Raw genomic sequence first — 16,008 nt, 5'->3', positions numbered from 1 at the left:
TAAGCCCCCCTTCCTCAAGTGCCAGATTTGTTCTAGAACTAACTTGTTGCATCCTTGTGGCTCATTTTAAACCTTTTTTTATTTAAATTCCTGACTCTTGTCTTTCATTATTCTTTGGCACTTGCACATTTTCCACTCCATCTTTTTTGAATAAAGGAGTAAATGTCTGCCAAATCTGTTTAGATCTCCAGGTTGAGAGATCTTGGGTCTTGTCATTTTATTGCCTTGGCAGCTGTTCTTTTTTGAGCTGATTCCCCCTAGAATTCTCCACAGGCCAGATTAATGGGGCATCCAGCAAATCATTCATTACTTAAATGAGAATGGTCATGGGGATAAAACTATTAATTTATTTTGCTCTTTGCCGCCTGCTGTCAGCTTTTATTTCAGTATTAAGAGATCCCGAAGTGAAACACAAATGCAAGAAAAATCCAAAAGACAAATGATAAATACAAGAAGAAAGCTGTGAGCCAGCTAAATAGCTAGGCTTGCTTATGCAGCATTGTCTGCATAATTTCAGTCTTTCTGAATCCATCATATTATCATGTGTTTCTTGCAAGCCAATTTTAGGTTTTGATTTAGGGTGTTTTTTAAGGTCCTCTTTTTAGCATATGTGTAGTTTGCTTGTCTAAATTGGATTTGTCATTTTCAAAAAACTAATTTGAGCAAATTAAAAGCAATCAATAAGTTAAAGCAATGAAAACATTTTTATTATTATTAACTGAAGCCTTTAAGGCAGTATAAACTGTGAGAATAGGTGCTGTTGAGTATACTATATGAATTGCCTAAAAATCGTGAGCATGTTTGTGTGGTGGGGATAGCTGTTCTGGTTAAAAGTTAAGTTTTAACGGATTTGCCTGTTATTAATCTATTTTTTTTTTCTTACTCCATTTCTGTACTTTATTTTAATTTAATTATTGTTAAAAGTTCATAAAAAAACTTTGGGTAAACAGTGTTTACCGTATATACTCACGTACAAGTATGGTCTTGAAACCTGAAAAATCAATCATAAAATCAGACCCCGACTTATATGCCCGTTCAAAAATGTGACACTTAAATTATTTTTTTTTTTTAACATCTTCTTGCCTCCTCCAATCTCACATTAGTTTCTCAGACACATCGAATTTTGTTGCAGCTGCGTAGTTACCAATTTCTTTCGCTACTTCAACGACTTTATATCAAAACTAGCTTCATATTTTCTTCTGATCGATCGCTCCAATTTAGATAAGGGATGCTCTTATGATAAAGGTGTGTGAGATACAAAAAACACAAATCAGTGCAAACGTTGCTTCAGAATAGTTTGGGTATTACTATGTGGTCACGTAGGCACAATACAAAGGAAAAAAAAAAAAGCTGTGTGCTCCGTGGTTCTCTCTCAGGTGGTTTTTAGCATGTCATAATCTCTTGGGCCAATATCACGAGTTTTCCGCGTTCGACTCATACGACCGACATTATTAAATACCAGAAATTATACGGTAAAATCAAGTCCCAACTTATCTGCGGAAGAACATATCCGCGAGTATATACAATAATAAGCAGCTGCTCTATAAATCTTTCTCTCTGCTATGTAAGAAGAATCTCTTTTATTATCTTGGATATATGTTTGCTATCTACTGGTTATATTATACACAAAGACACAGCATACTGCAGACAAGTATATTTACATTTTTGGTCCAGTATAGCAATTTAGTGCAATAATAGTTCTCCATCACTAGCATATTATCTAATGTATTATTTACTTCCAGAAATTGGACTTTCTTTTTCGTATTTTTTATACTACTAGAAGGAAGTGTGGACTTTAAAAACAGATTGCTGGAAACCACTTTAATGAATTACCGTATATACTCGAATATAAGCCGAGTTTTTCAGCACCCAAAATGTGCTGAAAAACGTCACTCTCGGCTTATATTCGAGTCAGGTCCCGCTGCCCCCAGTATACAAACAAGCCAGTTTCCCTTTCGGTTTGTGCGCGCCGATGATTTCCGCACATGTTCAGTCTCTCCCTGTGCATTTCCTGTGCAGCGAGCACGAGAGAGACACACGCGAGAGAGATACCATATTGTTTTTGTTGACCCCCTTCTCCACTTACAGTTTACCGTTTTTCTTTGAAATAAATACTCAAAAACATTTAACCTACTGATGCCTCAATCAATGTACGGTAATTTTATTGGTATTTATTTTGATTATTGAAACTTACCAGTAGCTGCTGCATTTCCCACCCTAGGTTTATACTCAAGTCAATAAGTTTTTCCAGTTTTTGTAGGTAAAAGTAGGTACCTCGACTTATATTCGGGTCGGCTTATACTCGAGTATATATGGTAATTCTTATTTCTTTATTTAGGTCTAGCTGTTCCATTTTGTCAACAGACTGCTTACAATCTACCATGCAGAATATTCTGAATTATCAGTGTGAATAAACTTTGGTCATCTAGTGGCCAAAAGTGCAATGAATAGTATATCTATAAAGATTATGGCATTTCATTTTTGATAAGGAGGCAATAGCTGTGTAGTGAACATGTTTCAGCTCTTCTGTTGTCTAAGCTGTTTAACCTTTCAAAACAAATTTTTGTTCATCCCTGGGAGTCATTTTTGTGTCTCCTTCCTAAACGATGTAAAGTCTGTACAGTCCCATGTTTTTTATATTTTTGTACAATTCATTGTGCTCTTGCTCGTGGTACCTTGAACCTTTTGGAGATGGCTCCTAAAGAGAAAGCCAACTTGAGAAGATCCACAATTTTCCACTTAAGGTCAGTTCTTAGGATTTTCGGACAAGGTGGCACTAGCTCTGCAGGTATGCCCCTCGTATACAACTACAGGTGTCCCAAATAACCACTAATTATGACCATTAGTAACTCAGAAGCTGCTAAAAGTAATTACATCAATGCAGTTTACAGTACAGGTAGAGAGGAAATCATATGGGCCTCAAGTTCATTGACTTAACATGTGAATTGCCTTGTAATGCGATGAATTGGGGAATTTTGAGTTTGAAAGTTTTTAGCCAAGGTGTATGTAAACATACGGCCTCTACTGTATGTGGCCATGTATTGAGGAAGAGTATTGAGTATTCACCAATTAGTTAGTTAATTAGTTAAATTTTAACTTTTTATAGCAGCATTCCTTAAATGCATCACAAGGCTGCTTGCATACTGTATAAATACTGACATATTTCAAAATAAACAGTAAATGCAGTACTCCTCCCCAAACTGAGATATGGTCCATTTCACACAAGTGAAGGACACTTGTGTAGTACAGTAGATGATCAGCCCTCGACAGTATGTTAGAATCAGGATTACTAAAAAAAAAAAAATTTCAGAAGATGGGAGAAAGATTATAGCTCCAGTTAAAGTGATGAAACTGCAAAACAAAATGGTCAGTCTTTGCATGAGAATGAAAGAATGATGGAGATTCTTGGTGTCCTTGTATATGTTTTAATCATGCAGCTGCATAGTAAAACGTTTCCAGTTTCCTTGACAGAGAGAAAAATATTGTTTTTGTAGGTGGTCTTGTGTGGAGGGTCAGCTAGGATTCCAAAGCTTCAGCAAATGATCCGGGACCTGTTTCCAGATGTTGAGCTGCTTAACTCAATTCCTCCAGATGAGGTGATTCCTGTTGGAGCTGCTATAGAGGCTGGGATACTGCTTGGTAAAGACAGCTCCACTCTAGATGATGAAACACTCACAGTTGAGTGCTGTGCCTCAGACATAACTGTCAAGGTAACAAGCATATTTTCAGTCTTTATGCTGAAACTTTATTTCTTTAATAAGTGGACACTACTAACTTGGTTGATGCATTCTTATTTGTCAGGAAGTAAATGATTCTGGAGCTGATATATACACAGTCTTGCTTCCCTCTGGTACTCCTCTGCCAGCCAGGAGACATCATACATTGCATTGTCCTGGAACTGGATCCTCTGTTTGTCTGGAATTGTACCAGTCTGTACAGAATAACTGTGCCACCGAAGCTAAGAAAGTTGCTCAGGTAAGGCCATTTTGCTCTTTTATAGTAAACCTTTATATTACTGTGATGGTTCAGGTTGGCTGCAGCTGCCGCTATGTCCTTGAACTTGGTGACCATCAATAGTCATAAATTGAGATGAGCCGGGCGATTAGGACACAACACAGCAAGGGTTGGTGCAAAGTGCTAAATGGCTTTTGTTTCCACAACAGTGTAAAACAGTGCAGTGCTCTGGTCAATAAATACATAAATAATCCACAAAAACAAGTGATGTGGAGGTTAAAAGTCAGTAAATAAATAATAATAAATATATACTTAAAACAAGGGTAAAACCCCAGGCAGTAATCCATCCTTTTTTAAAAAAAAAAAAAAAAAACATGAGCCATAGCACTTCCTTCCTTCAAAAAACTTGATATCTCCTCAGCTCACCATTATCAGTCTTATCAACACTAGGAGACATCGATTGATGGGCACAGTCAACCTTTAAATCCTGGCTTGTATCCTTTGCTGCCATCCTTTGGCGTCACAGGGACCCAGTGAGCCCTGCTCCTGTCTCCTGCCGTCATCACACTGCATCTGCGAGAGCCTACTCGGAGCACTTGGTTGCTCTTGTTTCTTGGGGCTCTCAGCAGGAGTAACCCCTGCCCTTCGAGTGTCAGTCATGTGCTCATCTCAGGACCACACTGCCAATCACCTGACTCCACTCCCCATCATTATACAGTAACCTTGGTCAAGCAAAGGTCCCGCCAGTGATGGCATAGTTGATGTAGCAATGCCATATTGACTATGCTTGACATCACACTTGTCACCCTAGCAGAGTAAAGTTTCAAGTTCCAGATGTACCCAGAGCTTGCTTCTCACAGCATGTACAACTTGATACCAAATCATGTCCATTTGGATGTTATGTACTGTATCCACAACAGTCTTCTCTTATAACCCACATGACTTGTATCGCAATCAGGAACATAAACCTTGTGCATTTTGAAGATCACCTGATGCACATCCCACAGTTTGGAATGTTTTGGAGCTGGGTGATTGGCTTCATCATATTCATTGTTATTAGTGAAATGCAAGCATTTCATAAGGAGTGAAAAAACATCACTCACACATAACTATGCTGAAAATGGGTGTCTGCAACAATTGGTTTGTGGACCAGTTCCATCTCTGGACTGGTTTATTCACTATGTCCTGCAGAATTGGGAGACTGAAAAACACCCACATGTCACCTGCAGCCACAGAGACCAAGATAAGCAAATGGTTTACTGTGACTTCTCCGATACTGTTCAGCATAGCAGGTAGTTTCAACAACTATTTTCTCCACCAGACTATCATTAACAAATCATAAATAGTCCAGATAATCATGATCAACTGACATCTTTATATCGTAAATGGGCAATTAGGAAGTGCAGGATTGTCAGCAGTAATATTAAGCTGACACCACTGAAACCTGGCAGGTCGGAATCTACCGAACAAGTGTCAGTTTCCCTGTCTGTATCAACGTCTGATGACCAATTCACATCATCATTACTATCGCTCAATTTGAGTAATGTTTCAGTTTCAGTTTGTTCTGAAACAGGTTTAATGAATTTTCATTTGTCATATTGATTGAATATTGATGAGTTACCATAAAGTGGCAAAACGTATAGAAATCTTTTTCTTTTTTCTTTGCAGAATTATGTTATTTTAGCCACTAGATGGCAGAAGAAATTGTCCTGAGCGTTATTTGGACGTAACGCAGACATCACCCGAGTCTAACTCAGCCTTAACTGTGTTTACATAAATTTCTGAACCCAAGTCATGTATGACTGTTAATGTCCGGAGGTTAATAAATATTTCTGCTTAAGATAGCTTTGATCCAGTGTATGGTAGACTTACATTACATTTACTTATTTGGCTGATGCCCTTATCAAAGGCAACTTACAACATTTATGATACAATTGGTTAGATTTCTTATTGATTTTCCAACTGGAGCACAGGCAGGTCACACGGTGTCAGTAGCGGGATTTGAACCCACAACCTCAAAGTTTGAAGTCCAAAGGCCTAACCACCACACTGCACTGCCTGCAATTAAAGATCAGAATTTCAGGGCCCAATTGTTACCATCGTACAGTCTTAACTGCGCTGCTGCAACAAAATTTGATGCATCTGAGAAACTGATGCGAGATTGGAGGAGGCAAGAAGATGTAAAAAAATAAATAAATAAATTGTTGCATTTTTGAATGGGCGTATAGGCCGGGTTCTGATTTTATGAACAATTTTTGGGATTCAAGACCCGACTTATACATGAGCATATACGGTAGTTTGATTTCCCCAGGCTTAATTACGAGATGCTCTGTATGCTCTAACCAAAAGTAGATGTTTCAGCTCTTTCTCTGTGACCAGTGACTCAAGTGGGTGAGCTTATGATTATACTTAAAAACAGAAGAGCACAGCAGACTGATATATTTGGTGCCATTTGTAATGAGTCAGTGGCAGCTCAGCCTCTTGGGGACATGCAGTTCAAACCAGTCCACTTCATTGCTAAAAATGTATTTGAAAGCTTTAAATTTGTGGGGTGTTGGGACAAAGACGAAAAATGTGTGGAAAGCCAGGGATATCTCATCCAGATATATCCGAGCAGTATAAGATGCGGTGTGCAATAGCAAATATACCAGTGGACCATGTAGTGACAGTCAGTTCTGCCGAGTGCAAATAAATAAGCAGAAGGAAACCTCTGATCACGTATGCGAGATGAAGTTAGCGTTTATGAGACTTAGAATTGGAAGCTGGAGCCTGTTTTTACTTAGCTGTGATTATGCAAATGTTCACATATTACAAATCCTGCATCAGCAAATGTCAAGTACATGATGAAGTGTTCTTTGACAAAATGTGAGGCCTTGTTACACATCTAGCGTTAAAGTAGTAATAAATAAAGCAGCATAACTTGATAAAAAGCAAGTAACCAACCATAATGCTTGAAAACACTTTCGATTTGATGTCTGCCTTTAACAGTTGTGTTAAATATTTATATTTATTTGTTGTAATGTTGTAGTAGATATTTAGTTTTGCTCTTTACAAAGCCCTTCACTATCTGATCAGTGTCTCCATCTTCCACAGATTATTCTTAAAGATTTGGTGAAAAAAGAAGAAAACCATGACATCCTTGCAGTACTCACCATGAAAAGGTATTACCGCAGCTCAAAAAAAAAAACTGAGCATCTTCTACAGCTCAAGATTTTCTTTTGCTTTTTAAATGTAGTAAAACAAAACAAAGGTTGTGTGGTGTAGCATTAATATTAGAATTATCCTGTGATAGTGCATGGTAATGAATCAAAGCTTTGTTTAGAGTAACATTAAAAACAACTGCAATCTTGACAATGCAGCTTTTTCAAAAAGTGTCACATTTTGGGGGTTATACTTCCGAGGAGACACAATTTGACTGCTATTTCTTTTTATCCCTTTCATACTGAATGTGCTCAGATCTCTGAAGGCATGAACTACTCACCGACAGCGTTCTGAACTCCTTGCTCCTTTTCATTCTTTAGGGACGGATCTCTGCATGTCACATGTACCGAAGCAACAACAGGAAAGTCGGAGGCAGTGACCATTGAAGTGGCATCTTAAAGGGAAGTGGAAGGAAGTACAACCATCTCTGAATTCATGTGGTGAACCCTGCAAGAAATTCAAAAGCCCCAGGTGTAGTGGACACGTCAAAGTAGCAGCACATGTTCTCATAAGGATGAACTGATGCATTCTTTTTAGATTATCAACTATACAGTTAACACAAAATTGTGTACACAAAAAACAGCAGCCAACCACCAGCGCCCCAAACATTTTAGCAGTACTTTACTATTCCTGTCAAATTTTTCCACTGATTTCTAATCAATTCCCAGAAGCCACCAGTAAAAGAAATCTAACTATCTTTGAACTTAACACGTTTTAAAAAGTTGTTAATATAAATGAACATTTTATAATTGTAAATGAAGTGTTTTTTTTTTTTTTCCACCATGAGCTGGCATTGCCCTCGGTAATGCGCACAGACACAGTTACAAACCACAGTACACAGTTCCTCTGAAGTGAACACACATTAATCTGTGTTAATGACATAAAGTACTGACATGCATAATCAGAAAACATGACAAATTAAAAAGATGACAAGACCCACCACTGTATGTTTTGTATTTTTGTTACATGTACTACTGAACTAGTGAGGTAATGCTGCCTGCATTTATATATTGATGTGTAACAGCTTTTTGTAAATGTGATTGCAGCAGATGAGCAAAGCAAGCAATTCACATGGGTCACGCCAAAAGGAGCAAACATTCTGGCATTACCAAGCAAGGCCTGACATTATCTAGGTACGTTCTGTCACAGCTGTTGTCAGACGCCTGAATGAAAAATGTATCCTGCCTTCCTCATTCGCGTGTTCACAGTTCATTGTACTAAAACGGACAGCACAGATGTGTTATCTCAGCTTGTGGTTAAGGGAATTTTCCTCTTAAGTAAATTCACACATGACTATAACGTACAAATGGAAACACCTGCGAAGCTGTTAGCGGTGTCAGACAGTGGTAAAGAGCTTAAAGACAGAAACACAGACACCACTGGTGAACCACAGGGGGGCTACCTGCTAACTCTTCCTACTATACCCATCAAGTGGCACTGGGGACCGGAATAGGGTACTAGTCAGTTTAACTCTTTACATACAGTAAGGTGGAGTTCTCACTTCTGCAAGATCAGGGTTAATTAAGGCTTTCACAGAATGAAAACAAACTCATGGGTATTTTAATGAAAACCGTTTCCTAATCCTAACCATTTCTACAATATAATAAAGCAGAAAGACACAACAGTACCACTTTTAGTCATTAACACGTTTAAAAGATATTTATATCCTTTGATTTCAGAACTTACTTGTATTTTTCGGTGTTGAAAACAGAGAAGCCAGTTCCAGTTTTCTTGTAGTTTTACGTTCAGTGGGCAGGGTTGATATCACCTGGACTGCGAGTTCTTCACTGAAAAAGAACATTTGAGATGCAACTCGGGAGCTCCCATCAGATTTTATTATACTGTATGACTGGATATTCAGGGGTCAGTTGGGCATACGATATTTTGGCACCAGAGGGTCATTGACAAATGGAAAACTGAATGGAGATTTAAGCAGAAGAGCTGCACTGTACAGGATGTTAATGTGCATATTGTTAGGCATTCATATCCTCTCAAACATGAGTCGTGAAACTTGGGCAGGTGTGGTTGGATTCAGTTCAGTAGTTTGGTAAAACTTCAAACATATGAAGCAAGTGTGTACATTTCATATTCTGCAATTCACAGTCATAACGTAAAAGACTACAGCATGAATTTACTGCAAGTTGTGTAGGAAAGTGAAAGTTTAACTTGCCTACCGCCAGGGATGGTAAAATAATGTGGGGGTGGGGGGGAAGAAGGGCTTTTAAATTTGGTTAATTAATTGTCAGTCTTGCCTTCAGCAATGCCTTTAATTAATTAAATAATTTGGTAAGGCTCCTCTTGCCTTTCTCTGTAAGAGCCGGTCTCCAACCATTAGGCTTCTTTCAGGGTAACTGAAGCACTCTTGTTTTTAAGAAACCGAAAAATTAAGTTTATTAATAAACACTAGAATTACAGAAATATGATAGCTGCGTATTTTTATTAACGTGACAGAGTGCAGGCAGACTAGACAGACAAACACATAACATAGCAGAGGCTGCCTGTTTACTGGTTATTTAGATTTTGAATTCATTTTAATACCAAGTTTTTCAGGTTGGTGTTCGATGTTGTGTGGAGTTGTTGGTGCTCCTGGTTCAAGCGCAGGATTCTTTTTGCTCTTTTTGATGTGGTCCTTTGCCCGTGATGTGCTGCTGTGTTTTCCCAGACTGCAACTTCATACGTGAAAACATTCTTTATGGCACAAAAAGTTTAGGCTCAAAAGTTCCCTTCTTGAAGAAATGGCTGCAGACACTGGCATAGATCTTGCCTTGGCAGAGTGGATCGCAGTCTTCAGGTCCAAAAAGGTAAGATTGCCAGCTTTCAGGACCCTAAAGAGGGAGCAGCTCGTCGGCTTTTTGGTTTCAGAGCCAGATGACTCCAGACCCCCAATGGATTGTCCAATATGGTCCCATACCCCTTTTACTTGACTGTCGAAATAATCATCACTATTCCTTTTATTAGTTGCCAGTATGATTTCCAAATACAGTGGAACCTCGGTTTACGAGTGCTTTGCAAGACGAGCTAAAATTTTTAATAAATTTTGAATTGATAAACGAGCAAGGTCTTGCAGTACATATATGCTGAGCATCATGTGATCACAATTGAGCTGATGGTTCTTCTCTCTCTCTCGCTGCAGTATTGTGGGCAATCGTCTCCTATTCTCCATCTGAGTCGGCGTGCCTCACTTATATAGTCAACATCTGTATGAGCGTATACTGTTTACTACAGCATTGTGACTGTGCGTGCGTGCGTGTGTGTGCTGTGACGTGCGAGTCCCCGTCTTGCACCCCAAAACACAAAGCCGAGTCTCAGTACTTTAGCAACATCCGCTTTATTCAGCTTGAAACAGCAACACCGCGGTTATTTATTGTAGCGGGAACTGCCGCTCTCCTATATACAGACATAGCAGTCAGGCAGAGTCCTGGGCAAGTAGTACTGTGCCCTGCACATTTATAATGTTCCTTGTATCACCCATCGACGGCAGGTGCTTATAGCATGTCCGCAATCTTTTTTCGGATTCGCTTTTATGGCACACTGCTACAGCGCTGGGAGACTGCGATTGCTTTGGGACGCTCTTCCACGTGTCATCCCGTTGGGTGGAATCCCACAAGAGTTTAGAAACTCACTCACACCAGCCATGATTCTCTTCAAAGGTAAAGTGCAGGTTAATTTGTTTTATGTATTTTTACTTTATATTTTGTATTAATCATTTTTATATGAATAGTTTGGAACGAATCATCTGAGTTTCCATTATTTCTTATGGGGAAATTCACTTTGATATATGAGTGCTTTGGACTGTAAGCACGTTTCCAGAACGAAATATGCTCGCAAACCGAGGTTCCACTGTATGTCAACAGCTTGAATTTAGATATGGATAGCTAGGAACAGAACATGAAATAAAATCATAAGCATTGATAACTTTATCATATTTATTTACAAAAAGCAAAATTAAAAAATGACAAATATACAAACAGCTACAACTATTTTACAATATAACTTTGATTCACCTGTTTCAGATTATAAAGCAATAATTTTACTTCTTACAGTTGAGTATTACACAAAAGAAGAAAACAAACTTAAATGTGCAAGTTTTTTTAATATCTCGACCACATAACACAGACTTTCACTAATCTAGTAAGATATATTGCTGTTGTTTTTGTGCAATCAAAGCATGCAATCGGGGTACAGTTACGGACAAAGCTACTTGCATGTTATCTGACACATCAAGTCGATTTCTCCACTTTGATTTCAGATTTAATAATGCAGAGAATCTTGTTTTTCAGAGATACGTAGTTGTGAAGGGAACCAAAACATTCATTGCCGTCATTGCCAAGAATGGGTAAGCTGGGATTTGCTCACAGCAAAACAGCTTGACATCCATCCCAGCCCTTTCGAAATTAGCTTCCATTCTTCTTGGTAGTCAATGAAATCATCCATTGCTGTATCGTTATCACTCAGTCTCGATTTATCAAATGAGAAAGGGTTTTGTATCCAAACAGATTCCATGCTAAGATCGTCAATATCTGGAAAGTAACCCTCAAATTTTGTACTTAGAACTTCCAAATGATTTTTGACTTCTTGAAGTATTTCTACAGGTAATGTTTTACCATCTCCAATAAGGATATTGTCAAGGATTGGAAAGTTTGCCAGGTTTCCTGCTTTCAACACAGCAACGCCAATTTCCTTGCAATTGCGACAACTTTTCCCCTGGCTTGAATAATGTCCACATCCCTTCCCTGCATTGAGGAGACTGAAAATATCAGCCAAATATCCCAGGCTAACAATAAAATGTTCATCTTCAAAATGATCAGCTAGGGGGGATTGTTGATGAGAATTTAATTCCAAAGTTCTACTACACGTTCGAAAACACAGCCACAACTCAGCCAACGTACCTCTGTGTGGTACAGTAACACACTGTGTTCCACTCCAATTTCATCACTGTTTTTGAAATAATCGATAGTTCAATGCACGTCCACAAATAAAGCTGACTGTTTGCACAAGTATCCCATCACTTCTTTAAGTTTCTTTGACAATGTCTTGGATACCAGAGCTAGGCGATGTAGAACACAGTGTGTACAGAGCACATGTGGAGCTTTCTCGTTGACCATAGCAACAAATCCAGATTTTTTGCCAATCATGGTAGGAGCTCCATCTGTAAAAATAGACCCAATCAAATCTCATGCCAACTCATGGCGATCAAAGAACGATTGGATCAGCTTGAAAACGTCAACTGCTTTGGTTGTTGTTTCGAGTTAAATTTAAAATTAAAGTTGTAGTAAATACACACGTGTAAAATTAAATACAAGCATTTGCAGGAAATGTTCTGACTGTTCTCAAAGATTCTATCCTGTTCCATTCACGTACTACCCAACTATAACTTAATACATTAAATAAAATAAATACCAGTACCCAGAGAGCAAGTCCCATACCCCTTACCCCCGGTTAAGAACCCGTGTTTTAGAGAAACGTGTGACCTCAGGGGATTAAAGTCCTGGCCAGTGTCTGCTCATACGTGTGTTATTTTGCCCATCAAAGTTGGCACTCGTTGAATTATCGCTCTTTGTTGGAACATTTGGTGGTGCCTTCTGGTCTGAGGGGGCTTTTTGCAAAGATGTCAGTTCAACTCTGATTTCTGCCTTTGTTATTATCAGATGAGGTATAAGCTGGTCCTGGTACATTAAGAGCTGCAGTTAAGCCATTTTCTCATGACTGCTCATTGGGTGTGAGGCTGGAATTCTGCATCCCTATTATATCTGCAGTTTTAACAGACCTTGTGTGCCACTAAAAAGCCAGGCAGAATAGACAGTGCCCACTTTGTCCTACAGATCTATCCATGAAAAAAGCTGCAGCTAAAGATTGCTATATGCTGGAGAGAGGCAGACCAGAGTTTCCTTCTCAAGAAAGAATAATTATTTACTTAACAGATACCTTTATCCAAAGTGCCTTGCAAAAGATGTTGACATAATCAAGTAAGCATTAAGTCTGGAAGACTGTTTGGGAACAAATGTTATAGACAAGGGAACAAAGATTGATCATCACAAGTGAAGAGCTCAGAACACAATTCGTAGGTTGCAAAAACCTAACCGCCATTATCAGTTAGACAAAAAAATTCACCAGTCTTCAGATACTTTGATGGAGGCTGCAGTTTTCATGTCAAGAAACTGGACTGAAGATTTGATGACACAGAGAGGTGGCACCCGCAGACCTGGCTGGTGTAGAAAGAGCACAGGACCTCACTAGTGGCTCCACTTATCTAAGCACTAGCCCCATTGGCTACTCTGTAGGCAGACATTTGGAACTTAACATGTGTCACTACAGGAAGCCAAAGTAGTGGCAAAAGAACATACATCTCCTCAAGAATCCTTTGGTTTCTCCTAGGAAAAATTATTCCTTTCAAAGGATACACCACCACCATTACATAACTGCAGCATTCCTTGTGAGTCGCTTAAACCACTTCAAGTGCCTTCTTAACTGGGGGCTCTACAGCAAGTTTCTCACCACATCTTAAAGTCAACTATTCATGCAAATAAATCCAATTTGGCTTCACTACAGACCTTCAGTGCAGCTTTGATCATTTCCAAATTCTGCCAAGTGATCTCTATCATAGACTCTTCTATTTATGACAGAGACCCATAAACTCAGAGGCTTAAAGGAGAATACTTCAGCTGTGCACAACGTTCTGAACAAGCTGTAACTAAAGTCTGGAGGTTGTCAAAGGTCCATTGTGGTCTTTGCTTATGCAATCTTGTGGCTCAGTATAAAAATGAAAACATACCTTGACAGAAGACAAAATAAGTCAAGTTGGGGAGCATGCACTGGTACAGTGTGTTGCCACACCCACTACATGACGAAACAACTCAGGATCCTGGTTTGCAACCCCCCAGGCAGACACGCGGTCCAGTCCCACCCTCCAGAAATGACCCTCTATCTGCCTGGTCCAGCCACTCGGGTCCCCAACAATGAGGATCTTACGAGCCGGATCACCCTCAGGGAAACACGCCACATGACCGTAGTGACGTAACTGACGCTCCCTCACAATGCAGGTAATGTGCCTCATTCAGGACTCCATGAGCAACCGCTCATTCAACGCAAAGTCAAACCAAAGATACCCAAGGATTTTCCGGAGAGACACAGTACCAAAGGAGTCCAGTCTTCATCTCAGGTCACTGGATAGCGTCCATGTCTCACAACCATATAGTAAGACAGGAAGCACCAGGACTCTAAAGACTTGGACCTTCGTCCTTTTGTATAGATATCGGGAGCACCACACACCCCTTTCCAGCGACCTCATGACCCCCCATGCTCTCCCAATCCACCTACTGACTTCATAGGAAGAGTCACCAGAGACACGAATGTCACTGTCAAGGTAAGTAAACCTCTCAACAATGTCGACACTCTCTCTGCAAACAGACACACTGCTGATGGCTGTGCCCAAGAGAAGACAAAATAGAAAGCTGTAAAAAGGACAGTGAACTGAACTCGTGAATGTATAGGAAAAAAAAGTCTGTTTTTTTCATCCAACCCCTTGTCACTGCAGGTAATCTAAGGATGGGGTGGATACCTGGAAAATCCCTTATGAACACAAGGAAGATGTGGCTCAGTTTGGCTTTAGCAATCGAGAATCAGAAATCGATTCAATTTAACGCTTTATGCACTAATGGGGTTTTGGCATTATTGTGACTAAATTACAAATCCAAAAATAAATGGCTTGTGTAATAAAGGAACTGCAAATGGCCGAATAGTAGCAAGAACACTACTTCAAACTTTTAAGAGAAAGTACTCATAGGATTAAAAGCCTTTGTTTACACCAATATCAGCTACCGTACATAAAACACAAAAAAATGTGGTGCTTTGGGTAATTTTTGTAATCCAAAAACTGGATTTTACAGCACATTTTACCAAGACATTTTATGATGCACAACTCTGGAATCCAAGTTTCTTTTGTGCCAAGTTTAGATGTCATATCCCATGGCATTGTTTGACACAAAGGTGTCCCCCTGCTTGGAAACATTTAGACTGTTGCACATAATCTCTCAAAACAAGTTTTGCAGTAGAAGTTATATTTTTTTAGAAAACAAAATACATGTATAAATGCAGGTGCATCTCAATAAATTAGAATATCATCAAAGAGTTCATTTGTTTTAGTAATTCAATTCAAAAAGTGAAACTCATTATATAGATTCATTAGACACAGTGATATATTTCAAGCCTTTAATTCTTTTCATTTTGCTGATTATGGCTTACAGGTAATGAAAACTCAAAATTCAGTATCTCAGAAAATTAAAATATTACACAAGATTAATAAAACAAAAAAAAAGATTTTTAATACAGAACTGTTGGCCTACTATTTCCATGTACGCACTCAATACTTGGTCAGGGCTCCTTTTGCATGAATTGCTGCATTAATGAAGCACTGCTGAGGTGTTATGGAAGCCCAGGATGCTTTGATAGCGGCCTTCCAACTCGTCTGCATTGTTGCCGTTGCTGTCTCTCATCTTCATCTTGACAATACCCCATAGGTCTAGAAAGTTTGCTGGCCAATCAAGCACAGTGATACCATGGTCATTAAACCAGGTACTGGTACTTCTGGCAGTTAGGGCAGGTGCCAAGTCCTGCTGGAAAATGAAATCAGCATTTCCATAAAGCTTGCCAGCAGTGGGAAGCATGAAGTGCTCTAAAATGTCCTGGTAGACGGCTACGCTGACTTTGGACTTGATAAAACACAGTGGACCAACACCAGCAGATGAAATGGCTTCCCAAATCATCACTGACTGTAGAAACTTCACACTAGACCTCAAGTAACTTGGATTCTGTGATCTCCACTCTTCCTCCGGACTCTGGGACCTTGATTTACAA

The 16,008-nt window shown here is 39.2% G+C and overlaps 1 protein-coding gene across 1 annotated transcript in view; it reads left to right on the top strand.

Annotated features, from left to right (window-relative positions):
* hspa14 (heat shock protein 14) overlaps positions 1-7,842 on the top strand; it is a 36,386-nt gene extending 28,544 nt beyond the window's left edge. The window contains exons 11-14 of the mRNA XM_028815091.2: positions 3,495-3,710; positions 3,802-3,975; positions 7,048-7,115; positions 7,476-7,842. Coding sequence (XP_028670924.1) covers positions 3,495-3,710; positions 3,802-3,975; positions 7,048-7,115; positions 7,476-7,554 — 537 coding nt within the window. The 3' untranslated portion in view covers positions 7,555-7,842. The remainder of the gene's footprint in view (positions 1-3,494; positions 3,711-3,801; positions 3,976-7,047; positions 7,116-7,475) is intronic.
* The last annotated feature ends 8,166 nt before the right edge of the window (positions 7,843-16,008 follow it).

Source organism: Erpetoichthys calabaricus, chromosome 1 (genome assembly GCF_900747795.2).
Source record: "Erpetoichthys calabaricus chromosome 1, fErpCal1.3, whole genome shotgun sequence".
NCBI classification, from domain to species: domain Eukaryota; kingdom Metazoa; phylum Chordata; class Cladistia; order Polypteriformes; family Polypteridae; genus Erpetoichthys; species Erpetoichthys calabaricus.
The sequence above is the reverse complement of the archived record's forward strand: the minus strand, read 5'-3'. Positions and strand labels throughout refer to the sequence as shown.